This window comes from Melanerpes formicivorus, unplaced genomic scaffold, assembly GCF_026170545.1.
Source record: "Melanerpes formicivorus ecotype bairdi unplaced genomic scaffold, bMelFor1.0.p_v2 SCAF_6, whole genome shotgun sequence".
NCBI classification, from domain to species: Eukaryota; Metazoa; Chordata; class Aves; order Piciformes; family Picidae; genus Melanerpes; species Melanerpes formicivorus.
In genome coordinates this window covers 14,273,714-14,290,424 of record NW_027142358.1, presented here as the reverse complement: position 1 = coordinate 14,290,424, position 16,711 = coordinate 14,273,714, and the positions used below count along the sequence as shown (strand labels likewise).

At 38.1% G+C, this 16,711-nt stretch overlaps 1 protein-coding gene across 6 annotated transcripts in view; it reads right to left on the bottom strand.

The window, feature by feature from the left end:
- Positions 1–16,711, bottom strand: part of KAT6B (lysine acetyltransferase 6B) — a 99,816-nt gene that overhangs the window by 27,725 nt on the left and 55,380 nt on the right. For 4 of the 6 annotated variants that reach the window (XM_068139854.1, XM_068139852.1, XM_068139853.1 and 1 more), the window contains 9 exons: positions 15,139–15,254; positions 14,892–14,973; positions 13,812–13,944; positions 8,845–9,776; positions 7,788–7,909; positions 6,181–6,296; positions 5,224–5,365; positions 1,059–1,220; positions 254–347 (listed from right to left, as the gene is read on the bottom strand). In XM_068139854.1, the coding sequence (XP_067995955.1) occupies positions 254–347; positions 1,059–1,220; positions 5,224–5,365; positions 6,181–6,296; positions 7,788–7,909; positions 8,845–9,776; positions 13,812–13,944; positions 14,892–14,973; positions 15,139–15,254 (1,899 nt within the window). The remainder of the gene's footprint in view (positions 1–253; positions 348–1,058; positions 1,221–5,223; positions 5,366–6,180; positions 6,297–7,787; positions 7,910–8,844; positions 9,777–13,811; positions 13,945–14,891; positions 14,974–15,138; positions 15,255–16,711) is intronic. The other 2 variants (XM_068139856.1, XM_068139857.1) reach the window with 2 other exon arrangements.

The window sequence follows — 16,711 nt, the reverse complement described above, 5'->3', positions numbered from 1 at the left end:
ACTAATGAGCAATTCACTGTGAGTTAATATTACTGAGAGATCCATTCTCAATTTCCTTGAATGCACTAACGGAACTGCAGTAAGTTTTTCACTTGAGGGAGCTTTACTATCCTATGTAAACAGAAATCCCATTATCTACTAGTAAAAAAAACACAAAAAACAAACAAGTTAAATACAATTTTCACGTGTTACAATCTTTTATAACAGCCATCAGCTCCCTAGCTTGCAAATGTAAATAAAACATTTTACTTACTGAAATCAATGAGAAACCTTCCAAATCCTTGCCTTTGGTACTGAGGCATGATCATTATGCATGAGACATTGTATTTCTGCTGGCAAAGCTTTTCCTGTGGGAAAGAGAAACAGATCAAGTATATCAATGCACTGCTGAAGTGGGCAATTACCTGCACCTGCCACTGTCCTTGTATGGTATCCAAATAAGGTGAACAAATGCATGCAGTCAGTACCAAATTCGAATAATTCCACATTTTTAATTATAAGGAGGAAGCACTAAATATAAATAAAAATATTTTGAAGGCTAACTACTCAGAATCTTAAAAATTAAATACGTTGTCTAAACAGCAAAATGTTGCAAAGGAGGAGAGAGGAATGAAGAGGGAAGTATTTTTTGACCATTCTGTCAAGGATATAAAAGTGGAAAATTATATCCATAAATATGGGGAAGTTGTATTTTCTGAAACTGCTATGAAGTGCCTGCTGGTCTCCATCTTTTGTTTCCAACTGAAACCATAAAATATTCTGGAAACAAGCAAAACAACTAACCAACATGAACAGAAACAATCCAAACCAACAACAACAAAAAAATCTGCAACCCAATGGATACAGCTGAATGCATACACGAATTCTTGTTTGAATCAGTCGTTGAGATAAGAAAGTATGACTCTATTTGAAACAACGAACACTGTAGTTGAGACTTATAGAAAATATTTCAAGCTTCTGAACTATTTTTCTTTGCTGTTGGCAGAAGTATTAAGGAGAACAGGAAATTAAAAATGTTAAAAAGAAAAAAATAAATAAAAAAATCACTGGGGATTTACCTTAGAGAAATATCCAACTAAATGGCAGCCTTTCTCATCATTTTTCGTAAGGACATAGAAGAGGAAGGGTTCAACATCATAATACAAGGTTTTATGGTCCAGAAAGAGCTTGGCTAACAAGCAAAGATTTTGACAGTAAATTTTGCTCACATTTCCATCAACCTAGAAAGCAAGACAGATGAAGTTATCTCCTCTGCCACTAACACGTTAGGACAAAACTTACTGAATTTAATCAGTATGGTGTTACAGAAAAAAGACACATTAGGGTTTAGAAGAGAAATGCCCCACTTTCTTCTGTAGTAACAATTCTGTAGGTAGCACTAATTGGTTTGCACTTTTAAGTATCACCCAAGTATCAAGATTTATTAAACCAAGTAACTTCACCTTTTAATTGTTTAAGTTAGACTTGACTCTTTCATTTCATTCCTGGAATGAAAATGAATCTGACTGGTAGACAACAAAAATTACTTAGAACTACATGAAACTGTATTTTGCAGCAGTGTACAACAATTTTAAAAAGTGTATTATGTTGAATTTTTAATGTGTAAGGCAAACAAATGAGTTACTAATTATGTATCAGTCACAGTAATGTTTTAGGTATATTAGACAAGACAAAATTTCTGTGCCAGGCTCAAACACTATTGAGTGAGAGAAGTAAATTTTCAGGCTAAGTATTACAATTAGTCTAGGTATGTTAAGAGTGTAAAGAGTCAAGCTGTGACTCAGATACAGAAAAGCCAGACACAGATGCTTATTTCCTAGATAATTAATTACTCCCTGAAAGGGAAGGCTCAAAGGCAACAGCATTTTTAAAATAATCTTCTTAGTGGAAAGGTTATCAAAGAACATCAGAACAAGCAAAAATCACTAGCTGCATTTCATTCACTGTCAAATGGTATGCACAAAAAAAGAAGGCATTTTCTATTCTAATTTGGTTTTAGTTAAGAATCCTAGATACAAACATGAGAAAAACCCAAACTTTTGGATGCATTTCAGGATTTCAAGGTGACTTCAGAAGTATAGCTACCTTAACTGGATTAAAGAAAAAACATTCAATGGAGAGCTGCTGCTCCTAAAAGAATCAGAATAAACTTGCATATAGCAAGCACACAGAAACCTATGAAACACATCAACATCTCATACAACTTAATACATTGTCCAAATATTTTTGATTAGTTTTCATATTTATTAGGAAGGGGCCAAGTTAAATGTGCACATTAAGCAAGTACAAATTATCACTGGGTAAGCCATAAACTGGAAAATCTAAATTACATAAGCTATCTTTTTTAGCCAGAACATTTATCCAGAAATGTAAACAACTTCTTAAATTTCAGGCAGACACAACTTGTTCATCAGTTTTAAATGCAAAAATGGGGGGCGGGGGGGTTGGAAGGAGGGGGAAAAAGGAGGCAGGGGGGAGACAAAATAAGGGTCTGAAAGTTCAATAGGAAGCATCTGTCAGAAGTTTCTTGTCTACAGCACAGCAGTAAACTGTGTCAGCCTTCTCTCAAATCTAAGTCATGCTCTCAGCAGAGGTACATAAATCTTAAATGCCAAACTCCTTTCTATTTCTCGCTAAAACATGAGAGAAACTACAAACCCTCCATTTTGTGTAACAGAAAATGGGTGGATGAAATTCCTCCAAGTATCTATGAGTTTCTACAGTTATCAGAGTAGCAACGGACATTAAAATGTTGGAAGTAAAAAAACCTAAATCACTTTATTTCAGAAGTCTTAAAATTAACTTCGTACTGAAGCACCTAAAATAGAGAGAAGGCATAAAAGCAGTGGAGAAAGTTGAGACATTGCTTTCACATGCCCCTTGTTTTTCATGCATTGTCTATCCCCCAACCTTGCAATGCCCTTTTCAGAGCTGTGCTTTACTTTTTTTTTTTTTTTTTTGGTACAGTTATTATTTACATATTGGCAGTAGCTAATAAAAATAAACTGGAAAGCAGGATTTACCTACTGCATACCACACAGTTCTTAACACCTGCTAGTAGAGAAAATGTAAGTTACTTTTGACCAGAACAATTTTGTTTCTCGACAGAAGAGATAAGTTTATTCACAACTTAAACCATTTGCTGGCAGACCTACAATCATAAGAACTGCCTAAGTCAGGAAGGAAGCAATCTTAATGCAGATAGTTATTATTTAATAGCACAAAACCAAACAAGTGAATAAAATACTAAGATTCAAATTTAAGTATGAATTCAACAGTGCATCTATGACTGAGCACAATACACATATATACACTATGAAAACTGTCAATGGCTGTCAATGGGTCAAGTAGCTGTCAATGGGTCCATGTCCCAGTGGAGGCCAGTGACAAGCGGAGTCCCTCAGGGATCAGTCCTGGGACCTGTCTTGTTCAACATCTTTGTGGGTCACATGGACAGTGGCATTGAGTGCACCCTCAGCAAGTTTGCTGATGACACCAAGCTGTGTGGTGCAGCAGACACGCTGGAGGGAAGGGAGGCCATCCAGAGGGACCTTGACAGGCTGGAGAGGTGGGCACAAGCCAACCTCATGAAGTTCAACAAGAGCAAGTGCAGGGTCCTGCATCTGGGTCGAGGCAATCCCAGGCACAAATCCAGGCTGGGCAGTGACTGGCTGGAAAGTAGCCCTGAGGAGAGAGACTTGGGGGTGCTGGTGGACAAAAAGCTCAACATGAGCTCTCAATGTGCACTTGCAGTCCACAAAGCCAATCAGATCCTGGGCTGCATCAGGAGAAGTGTGGCCAGCAGGTCGAGGGAGGCGATCCTCCCCCTTTACTCAGCCCTGGTGAGAGCCCACCTGGAGTACTGTGTCCAGTTCTGGAGCCCCTATTACAAGAGGTATGTGGAGGTGCTGGAGTGTGTCCAGAGAAGGGCCACAAGGATGATCAGAGGGCTGGAGCACCTCTCCTATGAGGACAGACTGAAGGAGTTGGGGCTGTTCAGTCTGGAGAAGAGAAGGCTCCGAGGTGACCTAATTGTGGCCTTCCAGTATCTGAAGGGGGCCTACAGGAAGGCTGGGGAAGGACTTCTCAGGATCTCAGGTAGTGATAGGACTAGGGGGAATGGAATGAAGCTGGAGGTGGGGAGATTCAGGCTGGATGTGAGGAGGAGGTTCTTCACCATGAGAGTGGTGAAACCCTGGAATGGGTTGTCCAGGGAGGTGGTCGAGGCCCCGTCCCTGGGGGTGTTTAAGAGCAGGCTGGATGAGGCTCTGTCCAGCCTGATCTAGTGTGGGGTGTCCCTGCCCATGGCAGGGGGGTTGGAACTAGATGATCCTTGTGGTCCCTTCTAACCCTGAATGAAACTATGAAAACACAACTTTCAAGTAGAATCCATACATGACATTAAAAAGAAACTATCAATATATACATCTAAATACTGCTGCTGAGAAACAACTTCAAAAGAAGTCCTATTAACCCCATCAGTCTTTTCTGCTAATACAATAGTAACAACTCTTGAGAAATATTAATATATATAACATATATATAACATATAGCTTTAATAACTGCAAGTATGGCATTTGAAATACAGAGCTTTATTGCCCAGGATATCCTCAAAACCTCCAGCTTAAAAAGTAATAGTCTCCCAAGAGAATAATTCCAGTTATAAGGAAATACATATCCAAAAACTCAATCAGGACTTTATTAATTAAAGGCAATATGCTCTGGCCAAGTTTGGACCAAAACTCCATCACCCCACCATGATGCTTCAGGCCAAGTTTCTCAAACATCCAAAAGGAAGGCAGAAGCACTTAGCTACATTGGTATTTTTAGAATAGAGAAGAAACTCTGTTGCTTGCTTTTATACACTGCAAGCATCTACCTTAGGATTCTCCCTACACCCTCAATACTTAACCAGAAATGAAAGGATGTGAAAGGTACTTTCGCCCAGCAGGGAATGGCAATCCAAACAGACAGAGACCATAAAAAGTTATATTAAGCCTACTGCATGAAATACAAGTAAAGAAAGACTCATAAGAACATGGGAGGGTGGAACGAGAGGGAAGGTGGACTTGTTTTTTGCAGTATAAGAAGAATCTCTAAAGAAGTATTCATGTTGGAGGGTTTTTTTTACTAGCTCTACAGCAGGTCTGTGATATCTAGAGACTGGTTACTTTCAGAAGTATAAATTTAAATTTTAAAAAATTTTTCTTTTAATGTACTCACCTCAAAAACTGAAAGGTCATTTCTTCTGTAGATTTCATTGGCTGGAGGATGAAACCAACCACATTTCTTTGAGTGCCTTAACAAAATGTTTTTACTTTTCATGTATTTAAGACAGAATTCACACAGGTAAAGCTTTGGTAATCTGTATAAAAATTAGAAAGATTTTATACAAAGTTTGTTAAAAGTCTGTAAATAAAAGTGTTACCACAAAGTGAAAGGCCCTCCCCATGTAAATATAAGGTACCATAAGTAAATTCTCTGTATGTTTAATTAAATAAATTAATACCACATCAGAGTGATTGATTAAACATGCATCAGCCATGAGAAAATGAAAACAAGAAAAGGTCATATTCAATCAAGCACAGTGAACTAACTCAACAAAGCTGAATTCTGGTCAGCTGCTTTGTGGACCAACGGCTGGCAGATTCCAGTTATTTTGCCCCTTCCTACATTTCACCTAAGTTTTTTTTGTGGTCGCCATCAAAGCAGGCACACTAGAGTCAAACCTCAAATTTCACCCTTCCCTTACTTTTAATGAAGATGAAGTACAAAGCAGAATTCAGAGAATCTTCTCTTCCATTGTCCTCATTTTGTGTATGAGGAAGGTAGATTATCTTTCCTTACACTGTCTTTCAAATACAAATACAAACCTAAACCCAAAGCACACAAATGAAACACCACCAGCAAAACATACAAGCAAAGAGTCAAAAAAAGATAACACAACCATATCAATACATAGTGGTAGATTATGTTTGTGCAGGACTAGGAAAATCCATCTTTTTAATGCATCTGTGATTAGACCTATTAAAAAATGTGTCTTTTTTCTCACAATTACAGAATAATATTTTTTTTAAAAGTTGTACATTATAAACAGTGAAAAAAGAATATGAAAATAAATTACAATTATCACATTAGTAAAAATTCCAACAATGTATGGCAATCTTGACAACTTGCTACCTTGCATATTCCTGTGGGTAAGGTGAGGAGTACCAGGTCTGGATCTCAAATTTTCCAAACTCAATCGCTGCAGGGTATCGCCCACTTGTTTCACCAGTGTCTTTACAGCCAATTTTCTGTCAGGTGCAATAAAACCAAAATACCAGTTATGGAAAAAGTAAAAGGAATGTTAGCTTTATATCATCATTTTCAAGCAGTGTGAGAAACCTAGGAGTACTCAAAAGAGTTGTTTACATTTTTCCAATGTTCACTGTTTATAAATGCCAAGCAACTAAACATTAAGTTAAGAGAGCAGTGCCAACAAGTAAGTGCACACAACTATGTGGTGCATGGCCCAACCAAGTAAGAGGCACAACTCCCTCCATTCTCTTGGAGTCCTTGGAACTTACACTGTAACAGTCGACAATAAACTAACACATACTAATCTTTGCTATCTTACTAGTTGACCTGACCAGAAAAATCACTGCTAGACTCTAAAGAGCTGACAAAATGCAAAGGAAGGCAGGATAGGGGAGAAAAAAGTAGTTTTGATGCCACAAATTTTAGAAACGTTACTACCTAACATTTCTGGACTGCGTATGGAAGACAAAAGAAAGAGGAGGTGGGAACTATTTCTACAAACAAACAGAAATACAAACTAGTAATGAATTTGAATCTTTAACTTGTCTTTAATGAGACTGAACTGAGATTAAAAAAGGCACACTGCATTGACAGGTAATGCCAGTTTTTGTACACTAAATCCATAAAAACATAGACCAAATTTACTTCTATTACTGAAAAAGTACAAGACATACTGATTTCTAATGAAGTTTTATAAAAAGCAACAGTTTAAATACTACACGCACTTCCATTCTGAATCAGGTTCTCAAAGACACTGGTTGTTCATTTCACAGATGCAGAAAAGTAAGGGGTTTTTACTACAGGAAGCTTCCTTGGAATTAAAAAATACAAACCAAAAAACCAAAATCAAACAAACAAACAAACCACCACCATAAAAAAAAACACAACCCAAAAACAAAACCCCAAAAGGCAGCTCAGTCAATACAAGCTTTAGATTGTAACTACACACTTTAAAGAAGAACATTAACACCAGCTCATATGAAAAGTTTTAGTCAGGTTCAGCTCAAGCATTTGTACTGCTAGAGGAAATCTATGGTATTTAAACTCAAAAGGTGTTAAATCATTAGGTAAAACAAAGTTATGAATTCACTAAACCCAGCTTCCTACAGAACAGTTATTTGCTGGGACAGATTTTTTCCACAGCGCCTGCTTTATTCACAGAGGAAAAACATCAGACACATTCTTATCAACCAGCATCCTCTCAGTCCTGACCAGGATGTCAGCTATGCTTAATCAGTGGTAGTCCTGTGTCCAAAATGCTCAAGTGTATCTTTCAAAGTCTATCTTAAGTGTCAGTTATCTGACCCATTCCAGTGTGATGTCTTTTCTCCTAGATAGGAGAATGCAATATGGTCTCCCAAATGAAATTCACAGCAAACATGCCACATTAGAGCAAAAGGAATATATTCAAAATGAAGATGGACAGACATATGAAAAGAGATTTTTATTTACAGAAATAACTGCATTTTATGCAACATGAATTTTACCTCCAAAGAAAGTTCTCGAGCCTGCTTAAATACTTCCAAATCCTCCTGTGTAACAGTGTCCTTGCTTCCCACCAGAAATATATCTGTATTTTCTTGTTTGATGCTTAGTTTGATTTCAGTATCTGTTATTTAAAACCAGCAAAAAGTTTATTTACAGACATGAAGGTTACATGTACCTTATCAAAGTGATATTCCTAAATCAGATTGCAGTAACTATGGCTGTTATGACTTCCCTTTAACTAAATTTAGGATTATTAAGTAATAGAAATTAAACCTTCCCCCCCCTTATGTTCTGCAGTTTGCTGTTGCATGAGCTATTTTTGGTATATGCTTGTCCGTCTGTATAAGCCTTTACAGTCCAGTTCTACTAAACTGCGTTTTGGTTCTCATGAAATTGAGTATATTCTACTACTAGAAATACACCACATGATAAATTCCAGTATACTCTAACATGGGTAAGCTACAAATAAGAAAAAAATGTTGTCCTTAGAAGTTGGAGACTAATGCTGGCAAGTCTACATTCAAACACTCTAAATGTATTTTTTCCTAAATAAGAGTAATTATAAAAAAGGTAGTTCACAGCAGTACAGATCAAGTGTTGTAGAGACTGTAGCAGGATGGACTTGTTCATGAAAAAGCAATGGAGCAGAGGGAAATTAATTGAAATGCCCACCATTACAAACGCTGATGGCACACAACCATGATGACAAGACTGCAGCCAAAGAAAGGGCAAGGAAGAGCAAGGAAGTAGGATGAAAAGTGGCTGGGTACTCATGCAGTACTACATGGCCATAAGCAACATTATGAAAGCATTTTGGGCTCCTAGTGTCACTACAGATGAAAAAAAAAAAAAGGAAAATAAAAAGGTGGTGGGGTATTAGTTGGGGGGAAAAAAAGTTGGAGATTTAGTCAACATTAGATAAAAGTTCAAGTTTCATTGCTTTTGTATGAAAAAGTGAAGTAAGAACAAGAGAAATAGCTAAGTCCTATGTGACAATATAAGAATTTTGGTTTTGGATGGGACGCAGGTTTGGTTGGCGCTTTGACCTTTGCTTACCATCATCCTGATCAGGTTTAATCCTTCCGTCTGCAAAGCTCCCCTTCCCTGGTGAGAGGGTCCCCATCTGAGGGGTCATTTTATACTTTAATCTGCCTAGAATCCTGTGCTTTTTAAGGAAAGTTGTTCTCCTGAGGTGAGCAATTGCTTTAAAAGCACGTCCTCTAGACACACCCCATTCAGAGGTACAGGCATGAGAAACAAACCTACCCTTGACACCCTTCTTTCCATAGAAATGGGTATTAGATTTCAATGTGGAAGACAACTCTGGTTTATGATGCAAGCGCTTGGGTGGTGCATAGCTTGGGTGTCCCTTTTTTCGAAACTGTCCCTGAGTGGTATAGATATGAGAGAGTCCATCAAAGAGTCCCTTAAGCTGACTATTATTATGAAGGCTACTAAAGGAGGGTACACTTGATGGACTGGAAGAACTTTGGGGAGAGCTACAAGAGGTGGAAGTGCTGGACTTCTGCAAACTGGGGCTCTGACCAGAGATGGGGATTGGAGGTAGAAGTGAAGAAGGTGGAGGTTTTAGCTTTTGTGTGGTACCTGTAGCCAACACAAGAGAAGTGCATGATTGTTTCTGAGAGACCTTTTTCCTTGGACGATAGTGCTTTGAAAAGTCTATTATTTCACCTCGTGATCTGCGACCATCAGGTGATGGTGTAAAGAACTTAGTAAGGCCATCAATGAGCCCTTTGGTTTTCTTGTTAACTTTAAGTGTAGAGGCAGGTATGTAGGTGGAGGTGGTGGTGATTTTGGTGGTGGCACCAGGCCGAGTGGGGTCTGTAACAGGCAATCTGCTGCTTGAATCCTTCACAGATGCAGCATGAGCAGATGAAGGTGTGGTACAGACTTTAGTCTTTTGACCCCTACCAGGTGACCCCCTTCCTGTGAATGCATTCACGGATCCTTCATCACTGGTTACAGACCTATGCAAAAATTTGAAAAAAAAAAAAAAAAAACAAAAACAGAAAAAAAATCCCATTAACATTAGAAAAATCCATAACTATTGCAAAATAGTAATAGTTTACACAAGTTACTTATGCCACTGTCCCTAAAAATCTGTACAGAAATATGCACTACAGAAACACATTTCATGCTATGAAATAAGTCAACTATTTTCTCTCTCACACACATTTTTCCATTTTTGGTGGGAGATCTTGTGTGTGGTTTGGTTTTGTTACTTGTTTTTATTTGCAGTTGTTTTGTTTTCTTCTTTTTTTTTTGGTTATCCCATCACTCTCACCTCCTCCTCCCACCAAGCTTATTTAGAAAAGGTAGTCCATAGCACATATAAACAGAAACAGCTAGGATAGCAAGATCTTGCAAACACACAGCCTCCGCACATGCTTTTACACATGGCAAGTGTGCTTCTCTGGAGGAAAACATCAGTGCACTGTGTCCAAGCACAGTAACTGCTATATAGAGTTTGCTGTACACACAAAGGAGATGTACATAGGTGGCATTAATAAATTACTGCATATAGAAATACTTAACTTCAGGCTACATTTGCTTGAACTGTAGAGAGAGTCTATTAGTCTGTAATAGGTTGGGGCAGATCCCCTCCCCACCACGGGCAGAAATAACAACTCAGACAAACGGATTGCAAAAGTGATGGAAAGTTTAAATAGAGAAACAATGAAAAAACAACAATGAAAGTTTTACAGAGAACCACAAGCACCGTGACAAAAAAGAGAAATCCCACAACATACCCAAGAACATCCCATCCCCACCTGGGGGTACACCCAAACCCCCCAGGGCTCTTTCCTCCCCCCCACAACCCAGCCTTGGGCCTGGGCAGGCCCAAGGGAGGCAGCTCACGCCATTTTACCTAGGCAGCAGCTGGGGACAAAAGAGGAAGTGAAGACCCCGCATGGACATTTCATAGGGGAGCAGGGCATTATGGGAATGAAATACCTGGTTTCCTGTGACCACCCCCTGGGCTGGGCCCACCCCTTGGGACCTCCCAGGTGTGCTCTGTGCAGTGGCATCCAGGCCAGCACCCAGCCTAAACCACCACATAAGTCCTTTAATGCAACACACTCAGCTTTCAAGAAACTGCTGTTTTTAACATGTCAACATGACTAGTAAAAATTATCACCAAAGACCTAAAAGCAAAATGAGGAATTTTTTAAAAAGCATTACCCCAACAACAAAGAAACCAATTGGGCATAAGACGGAAGATGTTAAGAATGAGGAACGGTGAATATTTAAATGCTACGAAGAAAAAGGGCATACTGAAAACCAAAATTTGTGACACCAGAAATAAGTAGCTGGGCACCAATGACTGAAGATAAGAACAAACACTGAATTACACACTGAAGAGTGGTGTACTTTTAAGTATATAGAACGTCTTAAAATATTTGCAGTAAAGAAATAGGAAGCATGATCAAATTGCATAGTTGCATGAAATCTTTTCTTTCCCTCTTCCATGCTACTCTTTGAAGTTAGCTTATTTACTTTGCAGTAGGAAGTTTTCTTCCACATATTTTGCCTTCTTAATTGAGATGCTGAAGTAATTAATTCCAACAGGTTACTTCTAATTAGAGATAGAACAGCCTGAGGCTACCATCTGGTTTACTGAACTCCAAGAGCCCACCAGTTTAAGAACAAGTCCTTTTCCCACTCACAGCTCCTAAGAGGAAACAAAACCAAAAACTTCTACGTTTTTTGAATCCTTTGGTGCCAAAAATCTTATGCCCATCACAAGACCTATTCTCACTGCCAGATGTAGTAATCACCATCAGTGCCAGAGGCCAACACTCACCTGGTTTTAGTTAATCCTCCACAGCAATTTGCCTGTGAAGAGCTTCCTACAGATGGTCAACAGGCAAAAAATTATTCCAGTAGTACTGGACAGATTTTCTTTGTAGCACACAGGAAGAACTAATTAGTGTTAGCTAATGTCCTGTATTTGTGTGACCACACACTTTTCTGTACGACACTGCCATCTTCTGTAACCCACAATTACTTTTACATAGTATTCCACCAGGGAGAGTCTCTTCTCTTAACCTATCTCCTAAACATTGTTCTTCCAAAAGAACATTATTTTGTTTTATACACATATTAGACACTGAAGTAATAGAAGAGTGCCTACAGAACTGCAAATGTTTATGACACAAAGAACTCCCTCAAGTACTACTCTAACACGCTCATGTGGCTCACTTGATACAAAGAAAATCTTTAAAATACTCATAATCATCGTCCAGTGCCAAAAGAACTTCTGTATCCTTTAGCAAGACATTTATTTTAGAAGTGGTACCTCAGTATCCCATTAAAAAAAGTAACAGTAAAACTCCCACAATCTTCCTAACCTTTCTTTTACATGTATGTGGACAGAAGAGAGCAGAGCTACAGAATTAAAAGAAAGACACTCCTGGTAAATCCACCTGGAGAATCCAAATCAAAGAATGTTTTCAGAGAATAAGGCAGTACTGTGTTAGAAATCTAGCCTCCAGTTGAAGGCTTAAGAATTTCAATAGGTAAAACCAGAGAAGTAACTAGAGATATATGGAGTATTTTTATCATGCACATACAATGACATACAGGAATTTCAGTTAAAACACTGAAAGCTATATGGCTATTTCAGTGACCTTCAAGTTTCTAAGTTATTTAGTCAGAAAGAAAATTAAGAAGAATGTTTTACTCGCTCTTCTTCTAAAACCATGCTCTTGTGAGCCACTACAACTACATGTCTTATTTTCATGTAGCACACTTCATCCTTGTCCTGTACTACTTTCCTAGAGCCTCGTACACTGGTCAAAGACCAAAAAGGCAAGATGAAAGATATTGGCTGAAAAAAATGGGGAAAAGCTGCACTGCACCACTAATATCAACCTGACTAGTGTACTATGCTCCAGTACTGCAAGTGCATTTTCTCCTTCACTTTTTTCATGTTTGGTCCATAGACTTGTAGAAATCCTCCTGCTGTAAAATGACAAAGCTTTAAAACTAAAGACAAAAATGGTTGGGCAACAGCCACATGACAGAATGAATAGTAGATAGAGCTAGGAAGTTTTTCAGCTGCTGAGTTGACATGGACAAACGGATAAATAGGACAAGAAAGGCATACGAGGGTGGGTACACATGATGAAGTACAACATACTACTGGAGTTAACAGAGAAACTGTTCCTGTTTAGCACTGCATCATGTCCACTCAGTTTTTGAATGCTACTTAAACAATCCTCCAACCATGTCCAACTACAGTTTTCCCTGGAAAGTTAGATGGCAAAAGAATTAACAGCACTCTCTTGTATTAGATAAATAGATTCCTGAGAAGCAAGAGAAACTCCAACCTTTTCAACAGCTGCTTAACAGAAGCATTCAAGAAATAATTCCTTCAAGAGTACCACTGAAACCAGAAGTTGCTTGGTTTCCTGTTTGGAAGTGTTTTTGTGAGCCGGTATTAAAGTCATTTTTATACAACTTCTGCAGAGACGTTTGAGCAGAAGAGTCTCCTGAAGTTGGACTTAAACTAGCTCGCTATTATCTGCTTAGTATAGATTCCATATATACATAAATTATTTGAAGGTACACTTAAAAGATAGCTGTGGCATGTTATCATACACCTATAGCAGATACAAGTTAAAGTCTGTAAGTTTTGTTTAAAAATTATGGCATTTAGAAAAGCAAGTGATAGGAAGTTTTTTAATCACCTTCTGACATGACACAAAAGCACTCACTGTAAGAAGTTATTGGACATTGAGCTAAAAGACTCATCGCTTACATTCCCCAACTTGAAATACGGTTAGAAAGTGTAGTTGAACCTGCATAAACTCTTATCTGACTACATTGTCAGAAACACAAAAAGCAACCAAAGGATAAAAAAATAACCACCAACAAAAAACCACCACCAAACAAACAAACAAAAAAAAAAAAACACAAAAAAAAAAACCCCAAAAAAAAAACAAAAAAAAAACACCACCCACCACAAAAAAAGCCCACAACAAACAAGAGGAACCTACAACATTCGTTGCTTTAGCTTATTTTTCGGTCGTCCAATAGGTTTTGCATATCGTCGCCTTATTTGGGCAGCTTTCTCATGAAGTAGCTTTCTCCCTTTCTTCTTTGGTCTACAGACCTGGCAAATCCACATTCCTACAAAAAGGAGAAAGAAGTTTATTGTACAAAGTTTATTTAATCTGCATTGCAGGTGTCTGCCAGGATACATGCCAAGTACCTTATAAACAGAACACAGGTAAGGGGAAATAGAGAGAAGTGATCCACTTGTATACTTTAACACTTTTGCACTTTAAAGCAAAGTACTTGTGAAGAGGGGGGAAAAAGACAAGAAGCACCACAGAAAATGAGTTCTTAGGAGAACTTCTGTTCTAGATTATCCCTCCTTACATTACCTAGATCTTTCTTCAGACACAGTTAAGAGAGAGAAAAAAACACACGTGTTACAAAGCAATCTAGGTTACAATGCCCTGATGAAAATAATTAGATCACACATAGGTATGTTTGTTTTAATGCTGGATGACCATGGCTGAACACCTACATATAAGGCTGGAGATTTTGGGCAAGAGTCAAGGGGGGTGCAGGCAGGAAATAAAAAGCTGGGAAAAGTTTTTAGTGTGAAATGAAGATTAAATAAGGGAAGCCATAAAGATGTGAGAACAGAAGTGAGGCACTGGTGCTATACATTAGAAACAAAGATTAGAGAACCTGAAGGCACAGCTGTTTTGTTTGTTTTCTAAATTGCTCTTTCAAAAAGCAGGCTCTTTAACCTGCTTTAAGACTTTTTTTTTTTTTTGTCACTGTATATACTCAAAATATTTTAACAGCCTTCATAAAACCTCACGTCAATAAACTGGCCAATAATTTAATACACAATAAATCCACCTGGTCCGGTAACCACAAACCTTTACTATTTTCCTGAAGGAAAGTATCTCAAGTAAAGAATAAAAGAATTGGCTTTGACATGGGTAAAAACATTCTTTTAACCAATGCAAAAATAATTAGCACATTCGAGAGCTTTTGGTCACTTAATATGAGAAAAGACTAAATGGAAGTATTTTCATTGAAATGATTTTTATTATCACCTTTTGGCATTCGGGCAAGTGGTGGGTCACAGCACTCCATGTGGAATCCTCTATCACAGGAGTCACAAAAGAGCATGTTATCCTGAAGGGAGTTGGGGAGGGGGTGTGGGGGCAGGAAGGGAGGAAAAAAGAGAAAAAAAATACTTAATACAGCATTGCTTGAAATCATACATGAGTGATTTGTATTTGCACAAGCACTAAGTATAGAGCTACAGTAAACAATGAAACACTAAACAGTCCAACTTACTGCATTTTTGCCTTGGATCCTACATGCACTGCATGTCTTGCATTCAATACACTGCCACCTTAAGGCCTTCACATTTGTTGTTAACTCAGGGCAGAATTTCAAACAGGATGGATGTCCTAAAAAAAACAAAACACAAACCAAACCAAACAAAAACAAAACCACTTGAGATTTAGGATTGGTACAATTGAGTCTTAAGGTCAAGAGGATGTAGCCAGCACCACCAGAATCCTGTGAGTGCCAGCTGTTTGCAGAATTTGGCAGTCTGTTATCCCACTTATCTAATTCATATGGAGATACAGAATAACTGTCATAAAGCACATTTATGAAGATGAGTGGAAAGTTGACTTCTACTGAAATGGATGCCTATGAATGGTCTACAGAAGCACCTGAAAATCAACTTTTATTTTCACCACTCTTTCTGTGGCAGTGCAACATAAACAGAAGAAATCGTTAGATAAAACCATATTAGTTATTTTTCTAAGTATCTACTTACTGGTAAAACTATATGCACTTTTCATTCCAACTTACTAGTTAATCATATACAAAAAAAAACCAATGTTAGAGCAGACAATTAAAAAAAAAAAAAAAAAAGGCAGGAGGCAATTTGCACCAAAAAACCTTACAAGGAAAGATGCAAAACGGTGCATAAAAAGAAAGAGTAGTTCAGCTACCTCCTCCTATGAAACTAGACTTCATTCCCTGGAAGGAACATCTTCTTTCAGTGGCAGCTAGGAAGGCCAGCAAGGCTTTTCCAAATAATTCAAGGTCTCAGACATCTGAATGCATACAGCACCGTAGGCAACACTAGCAGTGATTTTTAATGTTGTACCCTTAATCCAGGAAAGGTAAAAGCACTACTAAATAGGAGGAGATAAGTCTTCCCATGGAAACACTTTTTGCAGGCATTAAATTGAGAATTATCAAAAATATCAACCCACAAGTTGTCAAATAAGAATCAATGATGTCATGCTGTAAATATAAATGTCTGCAGTGTTGTCATGCACATGAAGGATGCTCGCTTCTCACTGTCACAGTTGGGATACACGCTTTCTTCCGGGTAATGACCTAGTCATGGTGATTCAGATTCTCTCCTTCTGCTGTTTCTCAGCCCATGACTAAGCCAAACCACCACCATCAGGCACACAGGCTAATTCATGTGCATTTGCTATTTTTGTCTTCTAATAGACTGAGGCAAAAGCCACTTCATTAAGGGCAAATTTCAGATTTTATTTCCTTTTATTGTGTGCACTCAAGGCTTCATCTACTTTTTGTTAAACTTGAAAAGAAACCTTAAACTATGTAAATACAGCATATTAAAAAAAAAAAAAAAGTAGGAATATAATATATCAGTAAAGACAATCAATTCAAAGACTAGTTTCAAAAAAAAGACATTGAAAAACTATTGCCATTTGATTCTTGGCATACAGTTAAAGAGACAGGAATAAATTTATGGTTAAAACTGAGTATGCACCTCAAGGGACCTCCAGTCCAACTTCCTCTGCAGTAAGCACAGGCATCCTCAACTAGATCAGGTTCCCCAGAACCCTGTCAAGCCTCACCTTGAGCATCTCCC